Genomic DNA, 23943 nt, shown 5'->3' with positions numbered 1-23943 from the left:
TGGCATATATAAAGGTCCCCCATTGAACTAAATAATGATAGAAAACACGTTTTGTAACCTCAGAGGTCTCCCTTTGAACTAGATTTAGTCCCCAGATACACTGACTGACACAAAGCTGTTAAATGTTTTTTTTCAGTTGCTAACATCTAGATCAAGTTATTTTATAAGACACCTAGATTCCCTGCTTCTTTTGAAAACTAAAAGATCTGTCAACAATGGGTTTACATGTTCATGTGGCACCTACTAGAAGTAATTGAGCTGTGGCCATCACAGTGACACTGTTCTCTCCAAATTGCTATAGTCTCAACCATTCCCCATTGCATCCTTGATGCCAAGAGCCACCCATTAATCTGAATAGCCTATTAGGTGTTTGAGTTTGGTAGTGGAAGAATTCTGCACAGATCTTCATGCTGAAGTAGGGGCGAAGAGCAGGCAGACAAGCACAGTGGAAAACATTCCTTAGCCAGGTGTCCTCTCTCAAAACTGAAATCCTATAAAGCAAGTATATCAGTGTTAAAGTTTATGTAACTTTAAATTGTAAAAATCTTTTATTAAACTCTGTATGTTAAATATATCTATTCAAATGTCTCATCTACTAATCCTATGCATTTACTGCTTGAAAACACACATTTTGCTCAGATGAAACTGCTTACTGTTTGTTCTGGACATTGTTCTTCCACAGGAGCTTATTATCAAATGATTCAAACAGATCCATAAAGAGATGTCCACGTGTATGCTAAAGTATTCTCTACTTTTCTATTTCTCTTTAACTTAAAGGGAATTTGTTTTCCAAAATCCAGACACGGTGAAAGGCTGTGAAATGAATTTTAGTTAATACACAGAAATAATTTTAAAATGCACACATTTTCATTTGAACCATTTCTTTATTGTCAAGCAACTTTTATCTCAGAGAAATTTATGTTTGAATTTTTTACACAAGTGACAATAAACCACAAGTAAAGGCAACTTTTCTTCTGTGTTTTCTAGCTTAACTAATGAAGAGAGTTCATTTTGAACTGCGAAGTGGCATATACCTTATTGGGATTTCAGTCCTGTTAAATGTTTAAAGACGTGCTGGCAGTTGGAGTTTCCACAATGTAATCTAAGCAATCATTTCCTGGGAGGGTTCCAAAGTTGCTGAGTCATTAATTTAGCACACCAGGTTAAAAAAACAAATTCAGTCTCTAGAAGAGCACGATGCATTGTCTCTCTGAGTAGGTGTTCAGTAGAGTTCTAACTTTGACAGTAATTTCAAATGAAACAGTTAGTATAAGATATTAAAGATGCATTGTGAAACCACAAACAAAAAATTTGATCTCTATAATTTTTATTCTATTTAACCTTTATTCTTGGCTTTAAAATACAGCTTTCATCATTGTGTTATCGTATTATCTCTCATGCATGATGTGGTATCTCTTACGCTTCTAACAGAAAAAAAAATTCCTTTATGTTTGTCATTATCTATTATTTGCCAAATCAAATCATTTATATGCACCGCTCTCAATACCATATTTTATAGTGATGTCAATTCTCACAAAAGCTCCACACCTGTAATTTAATCCATACTCCTCCAATTCATAGAACCTATGGCTAATATAAAAATATAAAATTTTTTAAAATGCATTCTCTTATATATGTTTCCCAGTTATAGAAAAGGAAATTTTAAATATGTTCTTCAAGTTTTGAGCCATTTTTTGCTCTAAACATATTAATGAAGCAGAATAAAACAATTTTCCAAAGCATTTCAACTTTTCCTCTCCATTTAAAAAAAAAAATCATTCTACAGATTTTTTCAGGTTCACCAAAAATGTGGGGCCAAATTGGAATAGAAACTAGTGGTGGAAATTAATTTAAACACCATTTAGTTAACCTAATAAACCCAGTAAAACCTGGGCATCTGCCATTACTGAGGAGGTTCTAACCTTGCATGTGTAAACAAAGTCCCTGGAAAGTTTACACAGTTGCAGGGTGAAACCCACTGTACCTCAGCAAGGCCACTGCAGGCAGACTGTGACTAGACTCCCATCTATGAAAAAATGGCAATAGCCCATCAGGGACTTATAAATAAAGCCCCACCTTCCTGGGACAGAGCACCTGGAAAAAGGGGCGGTTGTGAGTTCCACTTCAGCAGACTTAAATGTCCCTTCCCACCAGCTCTGAAGGTAGCAATGGAGCTCCCAGAACAGCACTTGAGCTCTGATAAAGGACAGACTGCCTCCTCAAGTGGCTCCCTGATCTCTGTATATCCTGAGAGATACCTGATACAGGAGGGCTCTGCTTGACATCTGGCAGGTAACATTCTGGGACAAAGCTACCAGAGGAAGAGAACAGGCCGCAATCTTTGCTGTTCTGCAGGCCCCAGGGAAGCAGAGTCGAGTGGACCTCCAGCTGTCGCAGCAGAGGGGCCTGACTATTATAAGGAAAACTAAAAAAATGGAAAGACATAATTTCAACATCAACAGAAAGGACCTCCACTAAGAGACCACATCTGAAAGTCACCAACTTCAAAGACCAAAGGTAGATAAATCCACAAAAATGGTAAGAAACCAGCACAAAAACCTGAAATCACCAAAAGCCAGAACACCTCTTCTCCTTCCAGGGATCACAACTCCTCACCAACAAGGGAACAAAACTAGATAATGAGTTTGATGAACTGACAGAAATAGGCTTCAGAAAGTGAGTAATAACACACTTCTTCAAGCTAAAGGAGCATGGTCTAACTCAATGCAAAGAAACTAAAAACCTTGAAAAAAAGTTTAGATGAAATGCTATCTAGAATAACCAGCTTAGAGAAGAACGTAAACAACTTGATGGAGCTGAAAAACACAGCACAAGAAGTTTGCAAAGTATCACAAGCTTTGATAGCCAAATCAATCAAGCAGAAGAAAGGATATCAGAGATTAAAGATCAAGGATATCAGAGATTGAAGAATAACTTAATGAATTAAAATGAGAAGACAAGTTTAGAGAGAAAAGAGTGAAAAGAAATGAACAAAGCCTCCAAGAAATATGGTATTATGTGAAAAGACTAAATCTACGTTTGATTGGTGTACCTAAATGTGATCGGGAGAATGAGACCAAGTTGGAAAACACTCTTCAGGATATTATCTAGGAGAGCTTTCCCAATCTAGCAAGGCAGGCCAACATTCAAATTCAGGAAATACAGAGAACAACTCAAAGATATTCCTCAAAAAGAGCAACCCCCAAGCACATAATATTCAGATTCGCCAGGGTCGAAATGAAGGAGAAAATGCTAAGGGCAGCCAGAGGGAAAGTTCAGGTTACCTACAAAGGGAAGCCCATCAAACTCACAGCAGATCACTTAGGAGAAACCCTACAAGCGAGAAGAGAGTGGAGGCCAATATTCAATATCCTTAAGGAAAAGAATTTTCAACCCGGAATTTCATCTCTAGCGAAACTAAGCTTCATAAGCGAAGGAGAAATAAAATTCTTTATATACAAGTAGTTGCTTAGAGATTTCATCACCACCAGGCCTGCCTTACAAGAGCTCTTAAAGGAAGCACTAAACATGGAAAGGAACAGCCAGTACCAGCCATGCAAAAACATACCAAATTGTAAAGACCATCGATACAATGAAGAAACTGCATCAACTAACAGGCAGAACAACCAGCTAGCATCAAAATGGCAGGATCAAATTCACACATAACAGTATTAACCTTAAATATAAATGGGCTGAATGTACCAATCAAAATACACAGACTGGCAAATTGGATAAAGAGTCAAGACCCATGGGTGTGCTGTATTCAGGAGATCCATCTCACGTGCAAAGACACACATAGGCTCAAAATAAAGGGATGGAGGAAGATTTACCAAGCAAATGGAAAGCAAAAAAAAAAAAAAAAAAAAAAAAAAGAGCAGAGGTTGCAATCCTAGTCTCTGATAAAACAGACTTTAAACCTACAAAGATCAAAAGAGACAAAGAAAGGCATTACATAATCGTAAAGGGATCAATGCAACAAGAAGAGCTAATTGTCCTAAATATATAGGCATCCAATACAGGAGCACCCAGATATATTGAGCAATTCTTAATGACCTACAAAGAGACTTAGACTCCCGCACAATAATAGTGGGAGACTTAAAACACTCCACAGTCAGTATTAGACAGATCAATGAGACAGAAAATTAACAAGAATATCTAGGACTTGAACTCAGATCTGGACCAAGCAGAACTAATAGACATCTACAGAACACTCCACCCCACATCTACAAAATATACATTCTTCTCAGCACCACATCACACTTACTCTAAAATTGAGCACATAATTGGAAGTAAATCATTCCTTGGCAAGTGCAAAAGAATGGAAATCGTAACAGTCTCTCAGACCCCAGTGCAATGAGGTTAGAACTCAGGATTAAGAAACTCTCAAAACTGCACAACTACAGGGAAACTAAATAACCTGCACCTGAATGACTACAGGATAAATAATGAAATGAAGGCAGAAATAAAGATTTTCTTCAAAATCAATGAGAATGAAGATACAATGTACCAGAATCTCTGGGACACATTTAAAGTAGTGTCTCGGGGGAAATTTATAACACTAAATGCCCACATGAGAAGTGAGGAAAGATCTAAGATTGACACCCTAATGTCACAATTGGAAGAACTAGAGGACCAAGATCAAACAAGTTCAAAAGCTAGCAGAAGACAAGAAATAACTAAGATCAGAGCAGAAATGAAGGAGATAGAGACACAAAAAACCCTTCAAAAAAAAAATCAATAAATCCAGGAGCTGGTTTTTTGGTCAACAAAATAGATAGGCTGCTAGCTAGAATAATAAAAAGAAAAGAGAAGAATTGAATAGATGCAATAAAAAATGATAAAGGTGATATCACCACCAATTCCACAGAAATACAAACTACCATCACAGATTACTACAAACAACTGTATGTACATAATCCAGTAAATCTAGAAGAAATGGATACATTCCTGGACACTTATACCCTCCCAAGACTAAATCAGGAAGAAGTTGAATCCCTGAATAGACCAATAACAAGGTCTGAAGTTGAGGCAGCAATTAATAGCTTACCAACCAAAAAAAGTCCAGGACCAGAAGGTTCACAGCCAAATTCTACCAGAGGCATAGAGAGGAGCTGGTACCATTCCTTCTGAAACTATTCCAAACAATACAAAAAGAGGGAATCCTCCCTAACTCCTTTTATGAGACCACCATCATCCTAATACCAAAACCTGGCAGAGATACAACTAACCAAGAAAATTTCAGGCCAGTATCCGTGATGAACATTGATGTGAAAATCCTTAATGAAATACTGACAAACGGAATCCAACAGCACATCAAAATCTTGTCCATCACGATCAAGTCCACTTTCATTCCTGGATTGCAAGGCTGGTTTAACATACACAAATCTATAAATGTAATCCATCACATAAACAGAACCAAAACCAAAAACCACATGATAACCTCAATGGATGCAGAGAAGGCCTTCGACAAAATTCAGCAGCCCTTTATGCTACAAACTCTCAATAAACTAGGTATCGATGGAATGTATCTCAAAATAACAAAAGCTATTTACGGTAAACCCACAGCCAATATCATACTGAATGGGCAAAAACTGGAAGCATTCCCTTTGAAATCTGGCACAAGACAAAGGTGCCCTCTCTGACCACTCCTATTCAAATTCAACATAGTATTGAAAGTTCTGGACAGGGCAATCGGGTAAGAAAAAAGAAATAAAGAGTATTCAGTTAGGAAAAGAGGAAGTCAAATTGTCTCTATTTGCAGACAACATGATTGTATATTTAAAAGACCCTATCATCTCAGAAGCTGATAAGCAACTTCAGCAGAGTGTCAGGATACAAAATCAATGTGCAAAAATCACAAGCATTCCTATACACCAATAACAGACTTAAAGAGAGCCAAATCATGAATGAACTCCCAATCAAAAATGCCTAGGAATACAATTAACAAGGAATGTGATGAACCTCTTCAAGGAGAACTATAAACTGTTGCTCAAGAAAATAATAGAGGACACAAACAGATGGAAAAATATTCCATGCTCATGGTTACAAAGAATCAATATTGTGAAAATGGCCATACTGTTCAAAGTAATTTACAGATTCAGTGCTATCCCCGTCAAGCTACCGTTGACCTTCTACACATAACTGGAAAAAACCACCTTACACTTCATGTGGAACCAAAAAAGAGCCAGAATAGCCAAGACAATCCTAAGCCAAAAAACGAATTAGCTGGATGGATCACACTACCTGACTTCAAAGTATACTATAAGGCTTCAGTAATCAAAACAGCATAGTACTGGTACCAAACAGAGATATAGACCAATGGAATGGAACAGAGGACTCCGAGCCAATGCCACACATTTACAACTCTCTGATCTTTCACAAACCTGACAAAAACAAGCAATGAGGAAAGGATTCCCTGTTTAATAAATGGTGTTGGAAACTGGCTAGCCATATGCAGAAAGCTGAAACTGGACCCCTTCCATATACAAAAATTAACTCCAGATGGATTAAATATTTAAACAAAAGACCTAACACCATAAAAACCCTAGAAGAAAACCTAGGCAATACCATTCAGGACATAGGCATACGCAAGGACTTCATGACTAAAACACCAAAATGGCAACAAAAGCCAAAATAGACAAATGAGATCTAATTAAAATTAAGAGTTTTTACACAGCAAAGGAAACTATCACTAGAGTGAACGGGCACCCAACATAATGGGAAAATTTTTGCAATCTACCCATCTGACAAAGGACTAATATCCAGAATCTACAAACAACTTAAACAAATGTACAAGAAGAAAACAAACACCGTCATCAGAAAGTAGGTGAAGGATATGAAAAGACCCTTCTCAATATAAGACATTTATGCAGCTAACAAACATGTGAAAAAAAAAACTCATCATCATTGGTCATTAGAGAAATGCAAATCAAAACCACATTGAAATACCATCTAATGCCAGTTAGAATGGTGATCATTAAAAAACCTGGAGACAGCAGATGCTGGAGAGGATGTGGAGAAATAGGAACACTTTTACACTGTTGATGAGATTGTAAATTAGTTCAACCATTGTGGAAGACCGTGTGGTGATTCCTCAAGGATTTAGAACTAGAAATACCATTTGACCCAGCAATCTCATTACTAGGCATATACCCAAAGGATTATAAATCATTCTATTATAAAGACACATGCACATGTATGTTCATTGCAGCACTGTTCACAATAGCAAAGACTTGGAAACCAACCCAAATGCTCATCAATAATAGACTGGATAAAGAAAATGTGGCACATATTCCCAATGGAATACTATGCAGCCATAAAAAAGGATGAGTTCATATCCTTTGCAGGGACATGGATGAAGCTGGAAACCATCATTCTCAGCAGACTGACACAAAAACGGAAAACCAAACCCCACATGTTCTCACATGTAAGTGGGTGTTGAATAGTGAGAACACATGGACGAAAGGAGGGGAGCATCGCACATTGGGGCCTGTTGGAGGGGTGGAAGGGCTAGGGGAGGAAGAGCAGTGGGTGGGGGGATTGGGGAAGGATAACATTAAGAGAAATACCTAATGTAGATGATGGGGGGATGGATGCAGTAAACCAGCATGGCATGTGTATACCTATGCAACAATTCTGCACGATCTGCACATGTACCCCAGAACCTAAAGTATAATAATAATAATTTTTAAAAATCTTCAGTAGTGTTGATGGGTAAGGAAGAATTTTCTCCTTATTATAGTTAACTTTAAAGAGTGGTGTTATTTAAAACTCTAAAGTCCTGTGCACATTTTAGTTAAATATACAAGGAAGCCAAGAAAATGAAGTAAGTTAATGAAGAATTTGAGTTTTATTTATGTATAATAAACAGTTTCTATAACATATAAACTTAATGTATAATGACATCTCTTTACTTTGTATAATAATGTATTTCATCCGAACATTTTCAATTATTTCTGTCTGCATTAAGGTTTGAATATTATCTAGTTTCCTTTGGAAAGTATCTTAAAGTCCAAAGATCAGTGATTTTTTTTTTTAATTATAGTAGCCTTGAAACTATTAATTTCTGAATTTTGGCCTGCTCAGTAGCTTGATATATCAAACAAAAACACATTGTAATTATGCTTTATGGTGTACATGCCTTCACATAATACTTCACATAATTTAAATTTTATATTTTTGCTTAAAATAACATTATTAATTATTAATGACAAAATGTGTCTCTGATTCTGAAAATCTTTAGGTCTTAGTTTGTGATAACATCATTAAAAATTTGTGTAAAGGAATTATGGCAGGATTACAGAAATGGTGGGTCTTAAACATTTAGGTAAATAATAATATATACTACAGGGTAATGGCCTTTTTTCATAGCCATTTGTTTTATATATATAATATATATATTCTAATATATGTATATTACATAATATATATATAATATATATAATCCATTATATATCAACAAAGTCCTAGTTTTACATTTTGATTGAAGGAAGGATAAAAGACCTATAAGTGCTTAGGAAATCATCAGATAATGACCCAGTCTTAATTTTTTTTTTCACTTTTTAGATTTGCCTCATGGTAGGGAAAGCACATGCAAATGTGTGCATGTACATGCTCAGAAACATAGAATTAAATACTGAAAACAGAACTTCAGACAGCTTCTCCACTCTTCCTTTCCCAAGGTGTTTGTTATCTAGTAAAATTAAACAACTCAAGCATTCTCCTTCCAGCGGTAAATCAATTTCTGCAAGATAAGTTACCATGCCTGCACCCTGTCTCAAGATTGTAAAGCTGTACTTTTTCATTTAGAAATATGGGCCATATTGAAAATGATTACTTATATTTGGGACTATAAAAAAGGTAATGATAAGTCTGGTTGGATTGCTATCTGATTTTAAAATTTAAAATGGCATGAATGGTACGAGGGCCCTCTTTATTAATGCTATTAAAATCTTAATTTCTGACTGACACTACAAATTATATAGTTTACACCATAACTTATACATTCTGTGCCAAGGACATATGTGGCTGGCTGTGTAAACCTCATTATTGCCTGAATTTGTGTATAGCATAGTCTCTGGGCTACAGAGTGACAGCCAATTTCTTTTGCCTAAACATGGAAGATTTTTTTAATTTCTTACGTACTCTTGCCTTGAAGGTAATAAATGAAATGACCGCTCAAAAGTAATTCTAGTTCTTGTAGTTTATGGCATTGTTTATGCTGGATGAAAAGAAAACTTTCAGTCTACTAGATTCCCTCTTGCTTTTCTAATGAATTTGCACCATGATATGGTAAATGTCAAACTGGCTTTATTAGCACAGCCTAGAATTAGGTATCTTACATTAATGAAATTGACTGACAGTGATTTGGCCAGCTTTTCATAGGATTTTCAAAATCTGAGAACATTTTAAGACTGCTAAGAAAGTGTGACATTAGGTTATCTTTTATTCTCAGTGTTAAAACTTTCCAACTATGGAAAAATACCATTTTCATTTTCGTCTATGCTTAAAACTGGCCCATCGGCTAGTTACTAAAGGACACTGGAACAGGGACCTTAACCTGTTGATTTAATTGTTATTTAATTCAATTGAAGGTATTTTTAAAATATTTTCATGATTCTGGTTTGGCAAGCCTTTGGCTACTTTTATAGTCTCCTTAGACTTCTCTGCAAGAGTTGAACCTTTCCAGAATAATTATGCTTTACTGTTTTTCTTTATGGAATTGTACTTGTGAATATAACTGTAGGCCTAATATTTCTGTGTAGAAATTCATTTTAAGTTTCTTTTTACTGTAGCTAGTAAATCTGCAAATCATAGTTTTCACTTTTGGTAATAGCATTTAACCTTTTGATGCAGATAGGGACTGAAAAGGATGGAAATTGTATGTAAATATGATTTATTGCTTGCCTTATCAGTAATAATTTCAAATTAGAAATTAACTGAGTATGATGATAAAACAAGGGCTCTGGAGGCAAATAAATGTAGGTTCACATTTTGGTTCCACTATTTACTAGCATTTGACCCAAAGGTATATATTTAAACTTTATGAGCTTAGATGCTTCAACTGTAGATAATAAGCCCTATGTTTTAAGGCACCTAACACAGTTATTGCTATAGAGGAGGAGCTTAGTAACTGAGATATGTAAATGAGATATATAATTATTACAACAATTTAAAAGTAATTTGGTTGATCTTATTCTGATGATTCTAAAATACATAATTCTGATAATTCTCAAATATGTCCCAGGATATGAGTTATGAAATTATCCAAAAACATTGAAAACACAGTTAATTTTAGTCAATTTAATTTTTCAGAATCTATATGCTGGGCTGATTAATTCCAAAATGATGGACAAAAGTGCACAGAGATATAATTATATCCAAACATCCATTTTTGTATGCCTTGTATAGTATATTAGTTCTGTTTTCAGTAATAAAAATCTTTATTGTTCATATGGTTGAGGAAAATTTTTTCCAAAGAAACTGTAAGCATTTTTTGTTTGTTTGTTTGTTTGTTTGTTTGTTTGTTTTTGAGACAGAGTTTCAACTCTCATCGCCCAGACTGAAATGCAGTGGTGCTATCTTGGCTCACCGCAATCTCCGTCTCCCAAGTTCAAGCAATTCTCCTGCCTCAGCCTCCTCAGTAGCTGGGATTACAGGCGTGTGCCACTATACCCAGTTAATTTTTGTATTTTTAGTAGAGACGGTGTTTCCTCATGTTAGCCAGGCTGGTTTTGAACTCCTGACCTCAAATGATCTGCCCGTCTCAGCCTCCGAAAGTGCTGGGATTACAGCATTTTTTCGATGAAATCCCATGTAGGGCAAACAGGAGGCATTTACTTTTTATTTTCTGTCTTTCTTCAATGCTTCTATTTACTATGTACATGTAATACTGTAGAAAATGTCAACGATATAATATATTACAGTGTTTATTTGTCTCCAACTTTATATTTCTGTGTTAAAATGACCTTTTAAAAGTAAAAACATATTTGAAAGACCTGGAAATCATGTTTAACTATTCTCATCCCCAATTCTTTTTGTTGTTGTTATATAAGCAAGGTAACTCAAATAGAAATGGGGAAAGGAAGTAAATTGTATTAATTAACAGAAGTATAGTATTATTTCCTTCATATTATTAAGCATCAAAGTACTAAGTACAAGCATAAACCCAGATCTTAAAATGTATAGATATATAAATCAAATAGTCTTTTATATCTGACTTCTTTTACTGTTTTTCAAAATGTAGCAGAAGTCACCATCGGAGTCGTATATTGGTCGAGAGAAGAGGTCAAATTCTCAATCATACGTTGGACGACCAATTCAACTTGACAAGATTTTGATGTCTAAAGTTAAAGTGCCGCACACATTCGTCATCCACTCCTACACTCGGCCCACAGTGTGCCAATACTGCAAGAAGCTTCTGAAGGGGCTTTTCAGGCAGGGCTTGCAGTGCAAAGGTAAGAATGATTTTGTCACCAGTCGAACTTTGATTGTCTTCATTCATCTGACATAGCTATTTTCTGGTTACTACTTCTCTTTCTGACAAATTCTCATTTTGTTTCATTTGAAATCATTGGGATTAGATTGCAGATTCAACTGCCATAAGCGTTGTGCACCAAAAGTACCAAACAACTGCCTTGGTGAAGTGACCATTAATGGAGGTAGGTAAAAGACCAGCTGTCACGTCTGTGCTGCTTCCCTGTTGGAGAGTGTGGTGGTGATGATTTTAGTCAGGGGTTTTAGTTTTGCTTTTGCTTCAGATATTTCAGACACAGTCCAATGTAAATTATGGCCTATGTTTGTTCTTCTTTACTATAGAAAAGCATCCATGGAGTTTTGATAACTATCAAAGAGCCTTTCATGATCTTTACATGGTGAACTGCTAGTATTGAAAACTTGGGTATCCATAATTTATTTCCCAGCTTTCTTATCTTATACTCTTAACCCAGTTTGTCCAGAAATGTGGATGTTGTTGGGATGCCTACAAGTTACAGCTCTCAGTCTTTTCCTCTGCCCTTTTTATTTCAAGCACTACCAAAATATTTGACTTAGAATTTCAGGTGAGTTTTCTCTGTGGATAGCAGTCTTCTGTATACCTTTAGTCTGATACCAGTCTCCGAATTCCTCTGGAAAGAAAAATGCCAATAAAAGACCCCAGAAACAAGTTGAATATTTTTGTTGCTATAAAGCTGAAGCATGAATATTTTTGCTCTAGAACTTTCTTCTCTAGAAGAAATATATGCTGTGCCTAAAAGAAGAAAAAGAAATAACTCTCCAGGAAAACATTCTCGCACTTGTTTCTGGCTTGGAGATTCATGAATTAGCTGCCAAAATTGAAAGCTTGGCGATCTTCCCACTTTCTGTGGCATGTGGTGTTGACTTTGTTCAGGCTCAGGGAATGTCAGTGTGTACTTGATAACTATAACTAAGGGGAAACAGAACAGTTTTTGATGTTGTTGATTACTTTGAAATTGTATTTTCTCATACATTCAGAAAAATCTGGTAAAATGTGAATTTTCCAAGCTTGGCAGGCTAAGGTTTCTCATTAATCTGTATTTTAATTTTAAAATGGATACTTTGCATTAGTTAGTAATTATAATTTTTAGCATTACCATCAACTATATAGTGTTCAATATTACTTCAGATATAAAATGTCTTAGTATTTAAAAGCTGCAGCTATGTGACCAACTTAATATATTGGAATTCATGATTTAAAAATTTACTTCAATAGTAAGAATTAGTGGCTTGAATCTTTTCTCATGTGAAAGTTTCTGTCATCCTCTTATATACTTTTTTTTTCCCACCAGTGCTGTGTTTCTAAAATATGATCAGCTTCCCAGTCACTTGGGCCTGGTATCACTTTGCCTTCTAGCATTTTGCTTCTATCTCAGCCTGGGCTTCCTTCCAAGGCTTTTCATGACTTCATGTTTTCAGGCTTAGTAACACAGAAAACAAGCACCTACCTATGACATTACATATTCAATCTCTCCTAAATTCAGACACTTACCAACTGAAATAAAAAAGGAAATTGAAAATTATGGATGGATCTGGAGGCCATTATCTTTAGCAAATGCAGGAACAGAAAACCAAATACCAGATGTTCTCACTTATAAGTGGGAGCTAAATTATGAGAACACATGGACACATAGTAGGGAACAACACACACTGGGACCCTTTGAGGTTGGAGGGTGGGAGGAGGGAGGATCAGGAAAAATAACTAATGGGTACCAGGCTTAATACCTGGGTGATGAAATAATCTGTACAACAAACTCCCATGACTCAAGTTTACCTATGTAATAAACCTGCACATGTACCCTTGAACTTAAAATAAAAGTTTAAAAAAAAAAAGCAAGGAAAGAAACTCTTAACAGAACTACCATTTTGGGGCTTCCAAATGATTTGTTTTAGGATCACCTGACTGTCTCTTAAGCCCTGGCTCCAAGATTCCAGGCTTATCTTTATGGGTCAAAATAATTTTCTAGATTTGCTTAGCCCTGGGGCAGAGTCTGATGTGGTCATGGAAGAAGGGAGTGATGACAATGATAGCGAAAGGAACAGTGGGCTCATGGATGACTTGGAAGAAGCAATGGTCCAAGATGCAGAGATGTCAATGGCAGAGTGCCAGAATGACAGTGGGGAGATGCAAGACCCAGACCCAGACCATGAGGATGCCAACAGAACTATCAGGTGAGAGCAGCACTCCCAGCCTCAGCCAACAGGGGGACCTCAAGTGGTGTTTTCTCTTTTAATTTCTTTGATATTTTTATCGAGTATAGTAGAAATGTGAAGCGCATGTTTAATTTCTTATGAATGACCTGTGTGCTGTAGATGAGAGCTTTTGAAGTTAGGAGGTATGAGTTCCCTGGGAGAAGTGTGGTTTCCATCCTTATCTAGCATCACCTCATTCATTGACCCATTTTCTTTTGCATGTGAGAGATACTCATGTTTGCCATCCACAAGTTTATTACTAAGTTAATATTTAATTAGAAGCTCATTGTGTAGAAACAACAAAGATCAAGGATCCAACTTAGCAGACACCATTTATTTTATTAGCTGGCCCCTGTTACAAATATCATAGTTTGTATATACTTCACTGTTCTTGATATTATTTCAGAAGTATGTACAATTTTATTTCTGTTATCTAATTATCTATGCTTTTAGTTACTGGATGATCCCCACTTTTTATATCAGGAGTCGGCACAAAATAGCCACCAAGACAAATTGGACTGCTGCCCAATTTGTAGTAAAGTTTTACTGGAACATAGCTAAACCCATTCATATTGTCTCTGGCTGCTTTTGCACTATATTGGTAAAGTTAGGTATTCTGCAAAAACTAAAATATTTATTACTTGGCCCTTTACAGAAGATGTTTCCCAGTCTCTGATTTATATTATAAAGCATATTGAAACTGCTGTGTACATTTTACAAATGCCATGGTTACTGACAAACAGAAATTGTTCATGAGAGTAGAGCAATAAAATGATTGGTTTGTTTTCCATTTAATGGCATAATAAACATTTTCAAAATAGTGGGAAATAATTGTCTTATCACCTGTCTTTGGAAGACATACATTTCTTTAGTACCAAAGAGTTTGCATGGTGGGGGAAGCAGGGAACTTACATATAAATATATATATGAACTTACATATAAATATATATATATTCATTCATGTTGTGGGGAGGGAGGTGAAGAGGGAGGGATAAAGAGGAAGAAACAGACTAGCAGATTCCAATTTTTATGACATTATACAGAGAAACTAAAATTCATATTGAATAATGTAATCTCTAAGTCAGGCGTCCCCAAACTTTTTACACAGGGGGCCAGTTCACTGTCCCTCAGACCATTGGAGGGCCACCACATACTGTGCTCGTCTCACTGACCATCATTGAAAGAGGTGCCCCTTCCTGAAGTGCAGTGGGGGGCCGGATAAATGGTCTCAGGGGGCCACATGTGGCCCACGGGCCGCAGCGTGGGGACACCTGCTCTAAGTGATTGATAATGTACCTATAATATGAAATAAATAAATAACCTTTTATGTGTGATTCTGAATAGTGTGATCTCAGAAAAATGAGGTGCTTATTACTCAGCCTTGGGACTTTTTTAAGGTGTACAAATAAAGTGCCTATCACTCTTCAGAGTAACCCACTTTCAGAACCATAGTGCCTGACAATACGTTGTACTAAAAATGAGGTGTGAATTTTTGTAAAGTTTCACTTTGGATTAGCTGTCATAAGATTTTATGCATGAAAATACATAAAATGTACCTGAAAATATTTTTCTCTTACCCTATTTTGACTTCTCAAGTCCATCAACAAGCAACAATATCCCACTCATGAGGGTAGTGCAGTCTGTCAAACACACGAAGAGGAAAAGCAGCACAGTCATGAAAGAAGGATGGATGGTCCACTACACTAGCAAGGACACATTGGTAAGATCCTCAGGGAACAATGTTCTCTTGCCTTGCTAGCTTTAATTAGAGGAGTTGCCAATGCCCTGTAAGGACTGTGAGGTACCTGCATTACTCAGAGTAAACCTCAGCACAGGCATGGCACAGGATTAGGTAGGGTGCATTACAGTCCCTGGGTGTCAGATGTAGTTGAGCAAGCAACAAAGTTAGGAAAACATCTGGAAAGCAATTTCAGGCAAACAAATTCATTGACCTTGATTGCCTGAGATTTCTACCCGTCATTTTATAGCATTTGCGGAAGCCACAGTATGTGCTTTCAGAATGCTCCACTGTGATTTAAAATTTTAAAAGGAACACTGCATACTAGGCAGAGAGTAAAACAGTGATAACTATCATAAGATAGTTATGATAAAAGTTTTCTAGGTTTGCTTAGCCCTGGGGCAGAGTCTGATGTGGTCATGGAAGAAGGGTCCTAAATCCTTAATTAAGTTTTCACTGAAGAATTGGCCTATTCAGGAACATTGTAAGCCTGCACCCTGAGTGTTCACATCTCCGAATTTTCCTAATAGTTGATGAATTATGTTGTGTATGTATGTAAGAGAGAACAACTTGATTCACATTTCAAAGTTAAGTTGACATTGGCTGATTTCTGTTACTGTATTGCTTTCTCATAATCACTGTAGATGAATAGACATCTGTAACCTAATTGGTCTAACTATAATTTTGACCATCTCTGTTAGAGAGAGAAAACTTACATGATATTATGGGGCTCAACTGACCACTGCCTAGTTTTTTTAGACATGGTGTAACATATTTAATATATTTCACTGCTCTAAAATCTGTTGTGAAAGAGAATAATAATAGAGCTTTTCAGTCTATTATAAGATAAAATACACACACACCCTAAAATCCTGAAAGATATACCTATAATGAAGAAGGACCTGATCACCAAATCGTTGTGGTCAGATCTGTAGGGAGCTGGAGAGAAGGTAGAGTTGGTTGTCTGATGCATTCCCGTGACTTTAAGTTGAAGTCATTGAGTCAAAATTACTATCCAACAAAATATTCTTTTCTTCTACTCTAACATCCAGAATTTCCCCATTGCCAATGGAAGAGAGAATACCTGGCAACATTAGCATGGCATTTCTTAAACGTCCTAAAATAATGACCATGCATAATAAACATTGCATCTCCTAGTAAGCCGTATTTTATTATGGACTATACATCCACCATTGCCCTTTAAGCAGTCAAGGAAGCTTAAAAATGGTGTTTTCTATTACTATGTACTTTCTGAGTTCCAGGCTCTTACTGGGTGCTAATACTTCATATTCTTTATTACTCATGGCCCTCTAACATAAATGCAGATATGTATCAGACATGTAATAAATAGTCAATTTCTAGAACCTGAAATTGAGTGTGAGTCTGCCTTTTCCAAAGCCCATGCACTTTCCACCCTCAAATCTTATGTCTCCGTTGGAGAAATCTATTTATTTGATCAATCGTGGATATTTTTTAAGTTTTGTGTGTTTTTTTTAAGATCTTTAATCTAACATCTGTTTCAGCGGAAACGGCACTATTGGAGGTTGGATAGCAAATGTATTACCCTCTTTCAAAATGACACAGGAAGCAGGTACTACAAGGTAAAGGGGGGCTCTTTCTTTGTAGTTTTATAATTCTTATTGCTTTCTCATGGGAATGTAGAGTATAAGAAACATGAAATACATTCAAGAAACATGACTATTTTTGTGCTTCATCCAGGAACTATTTTTTTCCTTCTCTATAGTCTACAAATTTCTTGGGATTCAGGTTGTGACCTCTTGATTCAGCTCTGAATTTTACGTTTCAGGGAGTGCTTCTTGTACCATGAGATTACAGGGAGAGGGAAAGAGGTGAAGATTGAATATTTTGGCAGAAATGTGTGATTTAACGAGAAAATTAATGGTCACAGATCAGCTCAAAGTAAACTCCTGATATCCACTACATCTAGCATACTGCTAGGGGTGAAGAAACTATGATTTCTCCATGCTTGTCAATATTGAAAACAGGCATTTTCCTCTAGAGAAAAAAATGGCAGCAATTTTTATTCTGTCCCTCTCCATTAAGTAATACTGATGTGGCATAGTATATCACTCAGTAAAACACAACTCCAAAAAAAACTTCATAGACAGTAGATACTTGTTCCTTCAAAATTAATGTAGGCTTTGGAATAGTTGATTTGATTCTCCATGTCCATGTTACACAGCTATCACAGAAAATGGAAACCTCACTAATTTCAAAATTTATTTGTTTTAAAAGTTATTATTTTTTAGTCACTCCACATTTCCTGGAAGACAAGGTAGTGAGTAATTTTTTTAATATCAATTGCCTTAAAAATGATAAGTATTGGCTGGTGCAGTGGCTCACACCTGTAATCCCAGCACTTTGGAAGGCCGAGGCAGGCAGATCACTTGAGGTCAGGAGCTAGAGACCACCCTAGCCAACATGGTGAAACCTCGTCTCTATAAAACTACAAAAATTAGCTGGGCATGGTAGCATGCACCTGTAATCTCAGCTACTCAGGAGGCTGAGGCAGGAGAATCATCTGAACCCAGGAGGCAGAGTTTGCAGTGAGCTGAAATTGCACCACTACACTCCAGCCTGGGCAACAGAACAAGACTCTGTCTCAAAAAAAAAAAAAAAAAAAAAAAAAAAAGGGCATGGTGGGCATGGTGGCTCACGCTTGTAATCCCAGCACTTTGGGAGGCCAAGGTGGGCAGATTACGAAGTCAGGAGTTGTAGACCAGCCTGTCCAACATGGTGAAACCCCGTCTCTGCTAAAAATACAAAAATTAGTTGGGTGTGGTGTTAGACACCTGTAATCCCAGCTACTTGGGAGGCTGAGGCAGGAGAATTGCTTGAACCCAGGAGGCAGAGGTTGCAGTGAGCCAGGATCAGGCCACTGCACTTCAGCCTGGATGATAGAACAAGATTCCATCTCAAAAAAAAAAAAAAAGAAAAAAAACCACACTATTTTAAAACCAATCTCTGTAGTTGTCCTCACTTAAACTATTCACTTAGCTATGTTATTACATTAACATGTATTGAATCAAATTATATGATTCATTTCAGTGCCTTAATGAATAGGTTACAGTTTAAAAATAGCCTTGTCTACCTAAACACATTTCAAAAGTGTTGTGATTCTACCTCACTGCTATAAAAATTATCATTTGTTTTCTAATGTTGGATTTTGGTGAAGATTCAAAATCATTATTTCTAACCATACTTACTTTTGCTACGTGAACATAGCAAAAAAAAGTCTAGAAAAAGGAAATAATAAGGTTTCCCATAGTAAATGTATATTTTAATTTTGCTTAACAATATTCTGTTTTATAGTTTAAAACTATATTTTATATAAATGATGGCTATTCATGTTCCTAGCATGAATTTTCTTTGAAAGTTTACATACTTTTGATAAACTACATTTAGCACTTTCTTTCTTTCACAGGAAATTCCTTTATCCGAAATTTTATCTCTGGAACCAGCAAAAACTTCAGCTTTAATTCCTAATGGGGCCAATCCTCATTGTTTTGAAATCACTACAGCAAATGTAGTATATTATGTGGGAGAAAATGTGGTCAATCCTTCCAGTCCACCACCAAATAACAGTGTCCTCACCAGTGGTGTTGGTGCAGATGTGGCCAGGATGTGGGAGATAGCCATCCAGCATGCCCTCATGCCCGTCATTCCCAAGGGCTCGTCCGTGGGTACAGGAACCAACTTGCACAGTGAGTCTGTCACAGTTTTCTAAGTAGTCCAAAGCTCATCATCTGCTTACCCCTTGCTTAGTAAACATGTATCCTGCCCTTCCTAAGAACAGAATGAAGAAAGACTCCCTGGGGATGACTTAGTTTATTAGAGAATGTAGGGTCTCTAAACAAAAGCTGCTGCACAAACTAAGACGTTTAGTTTTTAAAATTATTCTATTTTATTGTAGCTATTTTATATTAAAACTTAACAAATGCTGGTAAACACTATATATTAGGCAGTTACAGACCTCTAGAGCTATTGATTGTAAAAGAAGTAATCTGTCCAGGCTCAGTGGCTCAAGCCTCTAACCCCAGCACTTTGGGAGGCTGAGGTAGGCGGTTGACTTGAGCCCAGGAGTTCAAGTCCAGCCTGGGCAAAATGGTGAAACCCAGCCTCTGCAAAAAATACAAAAATTAGCCAGGCATGTTGGCAGGTGCCTGTAATCCCAGCTACTCTGGGGGCTAAGGCAGGAGTATTGCTTGAGCCCAGGAAGCATAGGTTGCAGTGAGCCGAGATCAAGCCACTGCACTCCAGCCTGGGTGACAGATACCCTGCCCTCAAAAAAATAATAATAAGAAGAAGAAATCTAGTAAGCTTTAGCTTGACATGAAATGCAAGTCTTGTTATTTGCAAATCTGCATTAATAAGTTACCCTAAAAATATCTCACCTAGTATTCTGTGTAGGGTATTTGATTTGCAGAGTACATGGTAACTGGTAATTCTTGATCGTTTTATCCCAGGAAGAAATCTCTATTCATTAGTAGAATGCGATACACTTGCTAAAATGCAACCTAGATCCATTATTGAGGATGAATTTTAAAGAAGAAATTTTAGAAGAATATTTGTATTAAAAAGTGATTTTTAAATTTCATAATGGTTACTCACAATGAAACCTATGAATTAACTTCTGTTTTTTTACATTACAGTGTTATCTGTTGATCTGTCACAATTTTTTAATCTCTACAATTGAAATACATATTAATAGAATATATTTGCCTATTTTGGTGCTAAGTACTTTACATGAGATCTCTATTTTAATGCCTACTTCAGTTCCAACAGGTAGACTTTAATGATTTGTCTGTTTTACAACTGAGGAAGTCAGTATCTCTCTAGCGAGATTAAGTTGTCTAAGTTTGTACCAAAGCTGTGAGGTAGCAAAGCCAGTATTTGAATCCAAGTCCTTCCGATTCCCAACTCTAAACTGACAAAATGTTATTTTTTTAAACCAAGCATGGTGAATATATAATTTTCAAAGGAAATAAATATTCTAATGACATTTTCTTAGAAAAACCTAATTGCTAGGATTTATTTAAAACCACTTTTGCAGGATGAGTTGTAAGCATGTATTTACTTGTTTTGCTATTACGTCTCTTACTGACTTTTTGTGTGCATGTTATTTAACATGCATTTCTAGGAGATATTGCTGTGAGTATTTCGGTATCAAATTGCCAGATTCAAGAAAATGTGGTAAGTATGTACCTACTAATATAAAACTTGTTAATGTGATTACTGGAAAATAAAAGCATCATAAAATAGATTTTTAAATTCATTTTAATTTTTTGGTAATTTTTGGAAAGTGACATAGAATTTGGATTTTTTCTGTAAGATTTTAGAAATGTTAAATTATATAGATTTGTTTAGTAATTTTTCTGTAATCGATTTTGTAATGTAGAACCAAATATCTGTTTATCTCAGTTACATAACTATAATTTGATCCCTAAATTCTCACATATTTGCTTGGTACTGGAATCGTAATCATTGATATTACACAGTAAAATAAATGCACAAGCAAAATAAGATACATTTCTCAATTTGCATGAGTAGCTTAAAAATGCCATTGTTCTCATTCCTTATTGCTACCTAGAAGTGCTATAATATGACAAGGAGTTGCAAATGCTCTTATAGTCACTTGTACACATCAAGGAGACTTTAAGAAAGTTGCATAAATCAAATCTTGGGGGTTCTCATTTTAGCACCCTAGTCACCTGTGCCGCATAACTCCATCATTGCAGCTCGGTTTTTGAAAATTGTAGATCAGACATGTTATGAAATATTTTACAGACTTTCTTATGTTCGCTTTGTTATGTTTTATTCCTATTGTAAGTAACCAAAAAGTATTATGTCCTTTCCTACCTCCTCCTATGACCCAGACCTTTTTCTCTATTTTGCCTGCTGTACCTATGGCCAAAAGAATGCAGTTTACAGCTTACACTTTCTAAAGATTCGTTTAAAAAAATTATCTTCATGAAACTCTATTAATCCTTACTATGTCTTTGAAGTCTACAGTAAAGTGGCATAAAGTAAACACACAGCCAAATATGAATTAGAACTAGGTAAATGTCATAGTGAAGGTTAAATTATTGTGCTGTCAATCATGAGATAGATTCCTAAAGAAATTTCTTTTCTGAAGGTTCCTGTTTCCCTTGCTTAGCCAGAGACATTTTAGGAAATACAAGTTGCTCTATACGCCTCTTGGGAAATGCCTGATAACCATGTAGTTATTCCATCCTATTGAGCCACTGTTGTCTACTGAAATTTCTGGACCGGCCATTGAGTTATCAGAAAGCCTACAGAACACTTCTCTTATCAGATGAAATAGCTTGAACTCAGAATAATAGAATAGTGTTAATATTACTTGTTTTGTCCCTAGACAGACACAAACTCATCCTGAGGGTACTTTGAAGGAATCACAGGATGGAGACAACTTGTAGTTATTTTCTAGGGGGATGGACAAAGGGAAAGGATAAGGGTTTATAGGATACAGAGAAGGTAGGATTTGATGTTAAAAGACTTAAAAAAAAATAAAGTCAAAGTATAAGAATAGAAGACAGGTGGAAAATCTGATGAGATGTAATGGGAATACATAAAGGAAAAAAGTATTACCTTGTGATTTAATTGTCTGATGAAATCACAGACTGTAAAACATAGATTAAAAAATGCTTTATTCAGCAGTTATTATTTCAAAGAGAAAGAATTTGACTTTTGGAATTTGTTACCTCCTGAAGTGATAAAATTGGACAAGTTTAGCTACTTCACACATGAGAATTTCATATAGGTTGCCATCCTTCTGCAGCATCTCCAGCTCACTCACAGTGATTCAGCCTCCTCTTCCGTCACTTCAGGTTCATCTGCATGTGGGTGACTAATAAGGGAGCAACCTTTCCAGTCTAGCCATACAGGGAGAAATGGTTGGAAGCAAGATTCACGCAGACATGTGATTGGGAACTGTGATTATTTAATGAAATTTCCAAATAGTCATCTCAACAGGCAAATATCTTTTTTAATACTTACAGTAAATCACATTGTATGGTTTTTAGTCATATTTCTTTCTAATGAAACATATGTGCTAGTATCTCAGGAAACCTCTGCCACTTAGGATCAGAACAGTTTTCAAAACATTATGTTATTACATAAATTAAAGAGTATGCTTTGAATATTAGTCATTTCAAATTTCATCTATCTATAATTTATTTTTTAAATACTTAATATTTATGATATATTAATACAGTTATATAATTTTTTAGGACTAACATTTTGTTCTACTTCATGTTTGTTTTTCATTGAACTTGTACCTCTAGGATATCAGCACAGTTTATCAGATTTTTCCTGATGAAGTACTGGGTTCTGGACAATTTGGAATTGTTTATGGAGGTAGGTTATCTCTCTAAGTATTTTTGTGAACTTAAAATTTTCACTAGTTTTATTTAGAGAAGCAATATTTCCAGGAAAAAACATAAAAGAGAAGTGCATATGATATATGTCTGTGTGTATATCTTTCTTGTTCTGCCTTTAAAAAAAAATTGAGATAGTTACTATCTGGAATGGTGTATTTTTGTCTTGAAAGAGAAAGTTTTGTACTCCAGAAAATCTTCTTTTGCTTTAACATGGGTAAACTCTACACATAGTATGAAGAAGTTTGGTTTATCAGAGAAAATGTTGAGTAAACAAGGAAGTTGTGATTTGTAAACAAATTAATTCCATTTTCTTTTGGCAGACTTGATCAGACCTTTATAGAAGTTCATTCATGTTAGTAGATAAAACTAAATTTAACTTTCTAGTGTCTTTAACAATAGATTTGTTTCATTAAGATTTGATTTGTTTTTTTAATTTTTGAGGTAAAATATCAAGTTTTTACCTTTTTTTTATTATCAAGCTCTTTAGTAAGTTTATTATTCTAAATTCTGCTGTTTTGGATTACAGCTAGTTAAAGGATATTTTTCAAGTCTTTAAAAAGCATTTAATATTAATGCTACCTGCCCTGTAAAATGACCTCATAACTTTGAGTTCTTAATATTATCAGTAACAAATTATTTCTTGTGGTGAGGTTGGGTGCTCTGAAATAATCACAGTGTCCCATTCAATTTTATTTATTGCCATATGATATTGTAATTTTTAATTTAAAAACTAATTAAGTTCTGCTCTATTTTACAAAGTAACATTGAGCCTTATAAAATGCTTCAGTGATTTTTTTGATGAGAAACCTATCATGACCCACCACTAACCATTGTACTGTTTGTTAATGCATAACTGTATAATAGAGGGGACCAAATGTTCAATTATTGCTCTATGGTATAATAGTTGCATGCAAAAAATTATGGTAGATAGATCATCATAAATATACATAACTGCATATCATGTAGGGGTGAGACGGGGTGACAAGTGAAAGTAGAGAGATCAGCAGATACCAGATAATTTGGAACATTCAACACTGAAGACCAGGAATAGGAGGAGGCCTCCACATGTAAGACTGA

At 35.7% G+C, this 23943-nt stretch overlaps 1 protein-coding gene across 4 annotated transcripts in view; it reads left to right on the top strand.

The window, feature by feature from the left end:
* PRKD1 (protein kinase D1) overlaps positions 1-23943 on the top strand; it is a 350894-nt gene that overhangs the window by 279693 nt on the left and 47258 nt on the right. For all 4 annotated transcript variants that reach the window (XM_039469407.2, XM_039469406.1, XM_074393281.1 and 1 more), the window contains 8 exons: positions 11246-11456; positions 11583-11660; positions 13482-13686; positions 15304-15427; positions 16969-17046; positions 18891-19170; positions 20607-20659; positions 22771-22843. In XM_039469407.2, the coding sequence (XP_039325341.1) occupies positions 11246-11456; positions 11583-11660; positions 13482-13686; positions 15304-15427; positions 16969-17046; positions 18891-19170; positions 20607-20659; positions 22771-22843 (1102 nt within the window). The remainder of the gene's footprint in view (positions 1-11245; positions 11457-11582; positions 11661-13481; positions 13687-15303; positions 15428-16968; positions 17047-18890; positions 19171-20606; positions 20660-22770; positions 22844-23943) is intronic.

Source organism: Saimiri boliviensis, chromosome 2 (genome assembly GCF_048565385.1).
Source record: "Saimiri boliviensis isolate mSaiBol1 chromosome 2, mSaiBol1.pri, whole genome shotgun sequence".
NCBI lineage: Eukaryota > Metazoa > Chordata > Mammalia > Primates > Cebidae > Saimiri > Saimiri boliviensis.
Note: the sequence above shows the minus strand (reverse complement) of the source record. Positions and strands in the feature narration are given on the sequence as shown.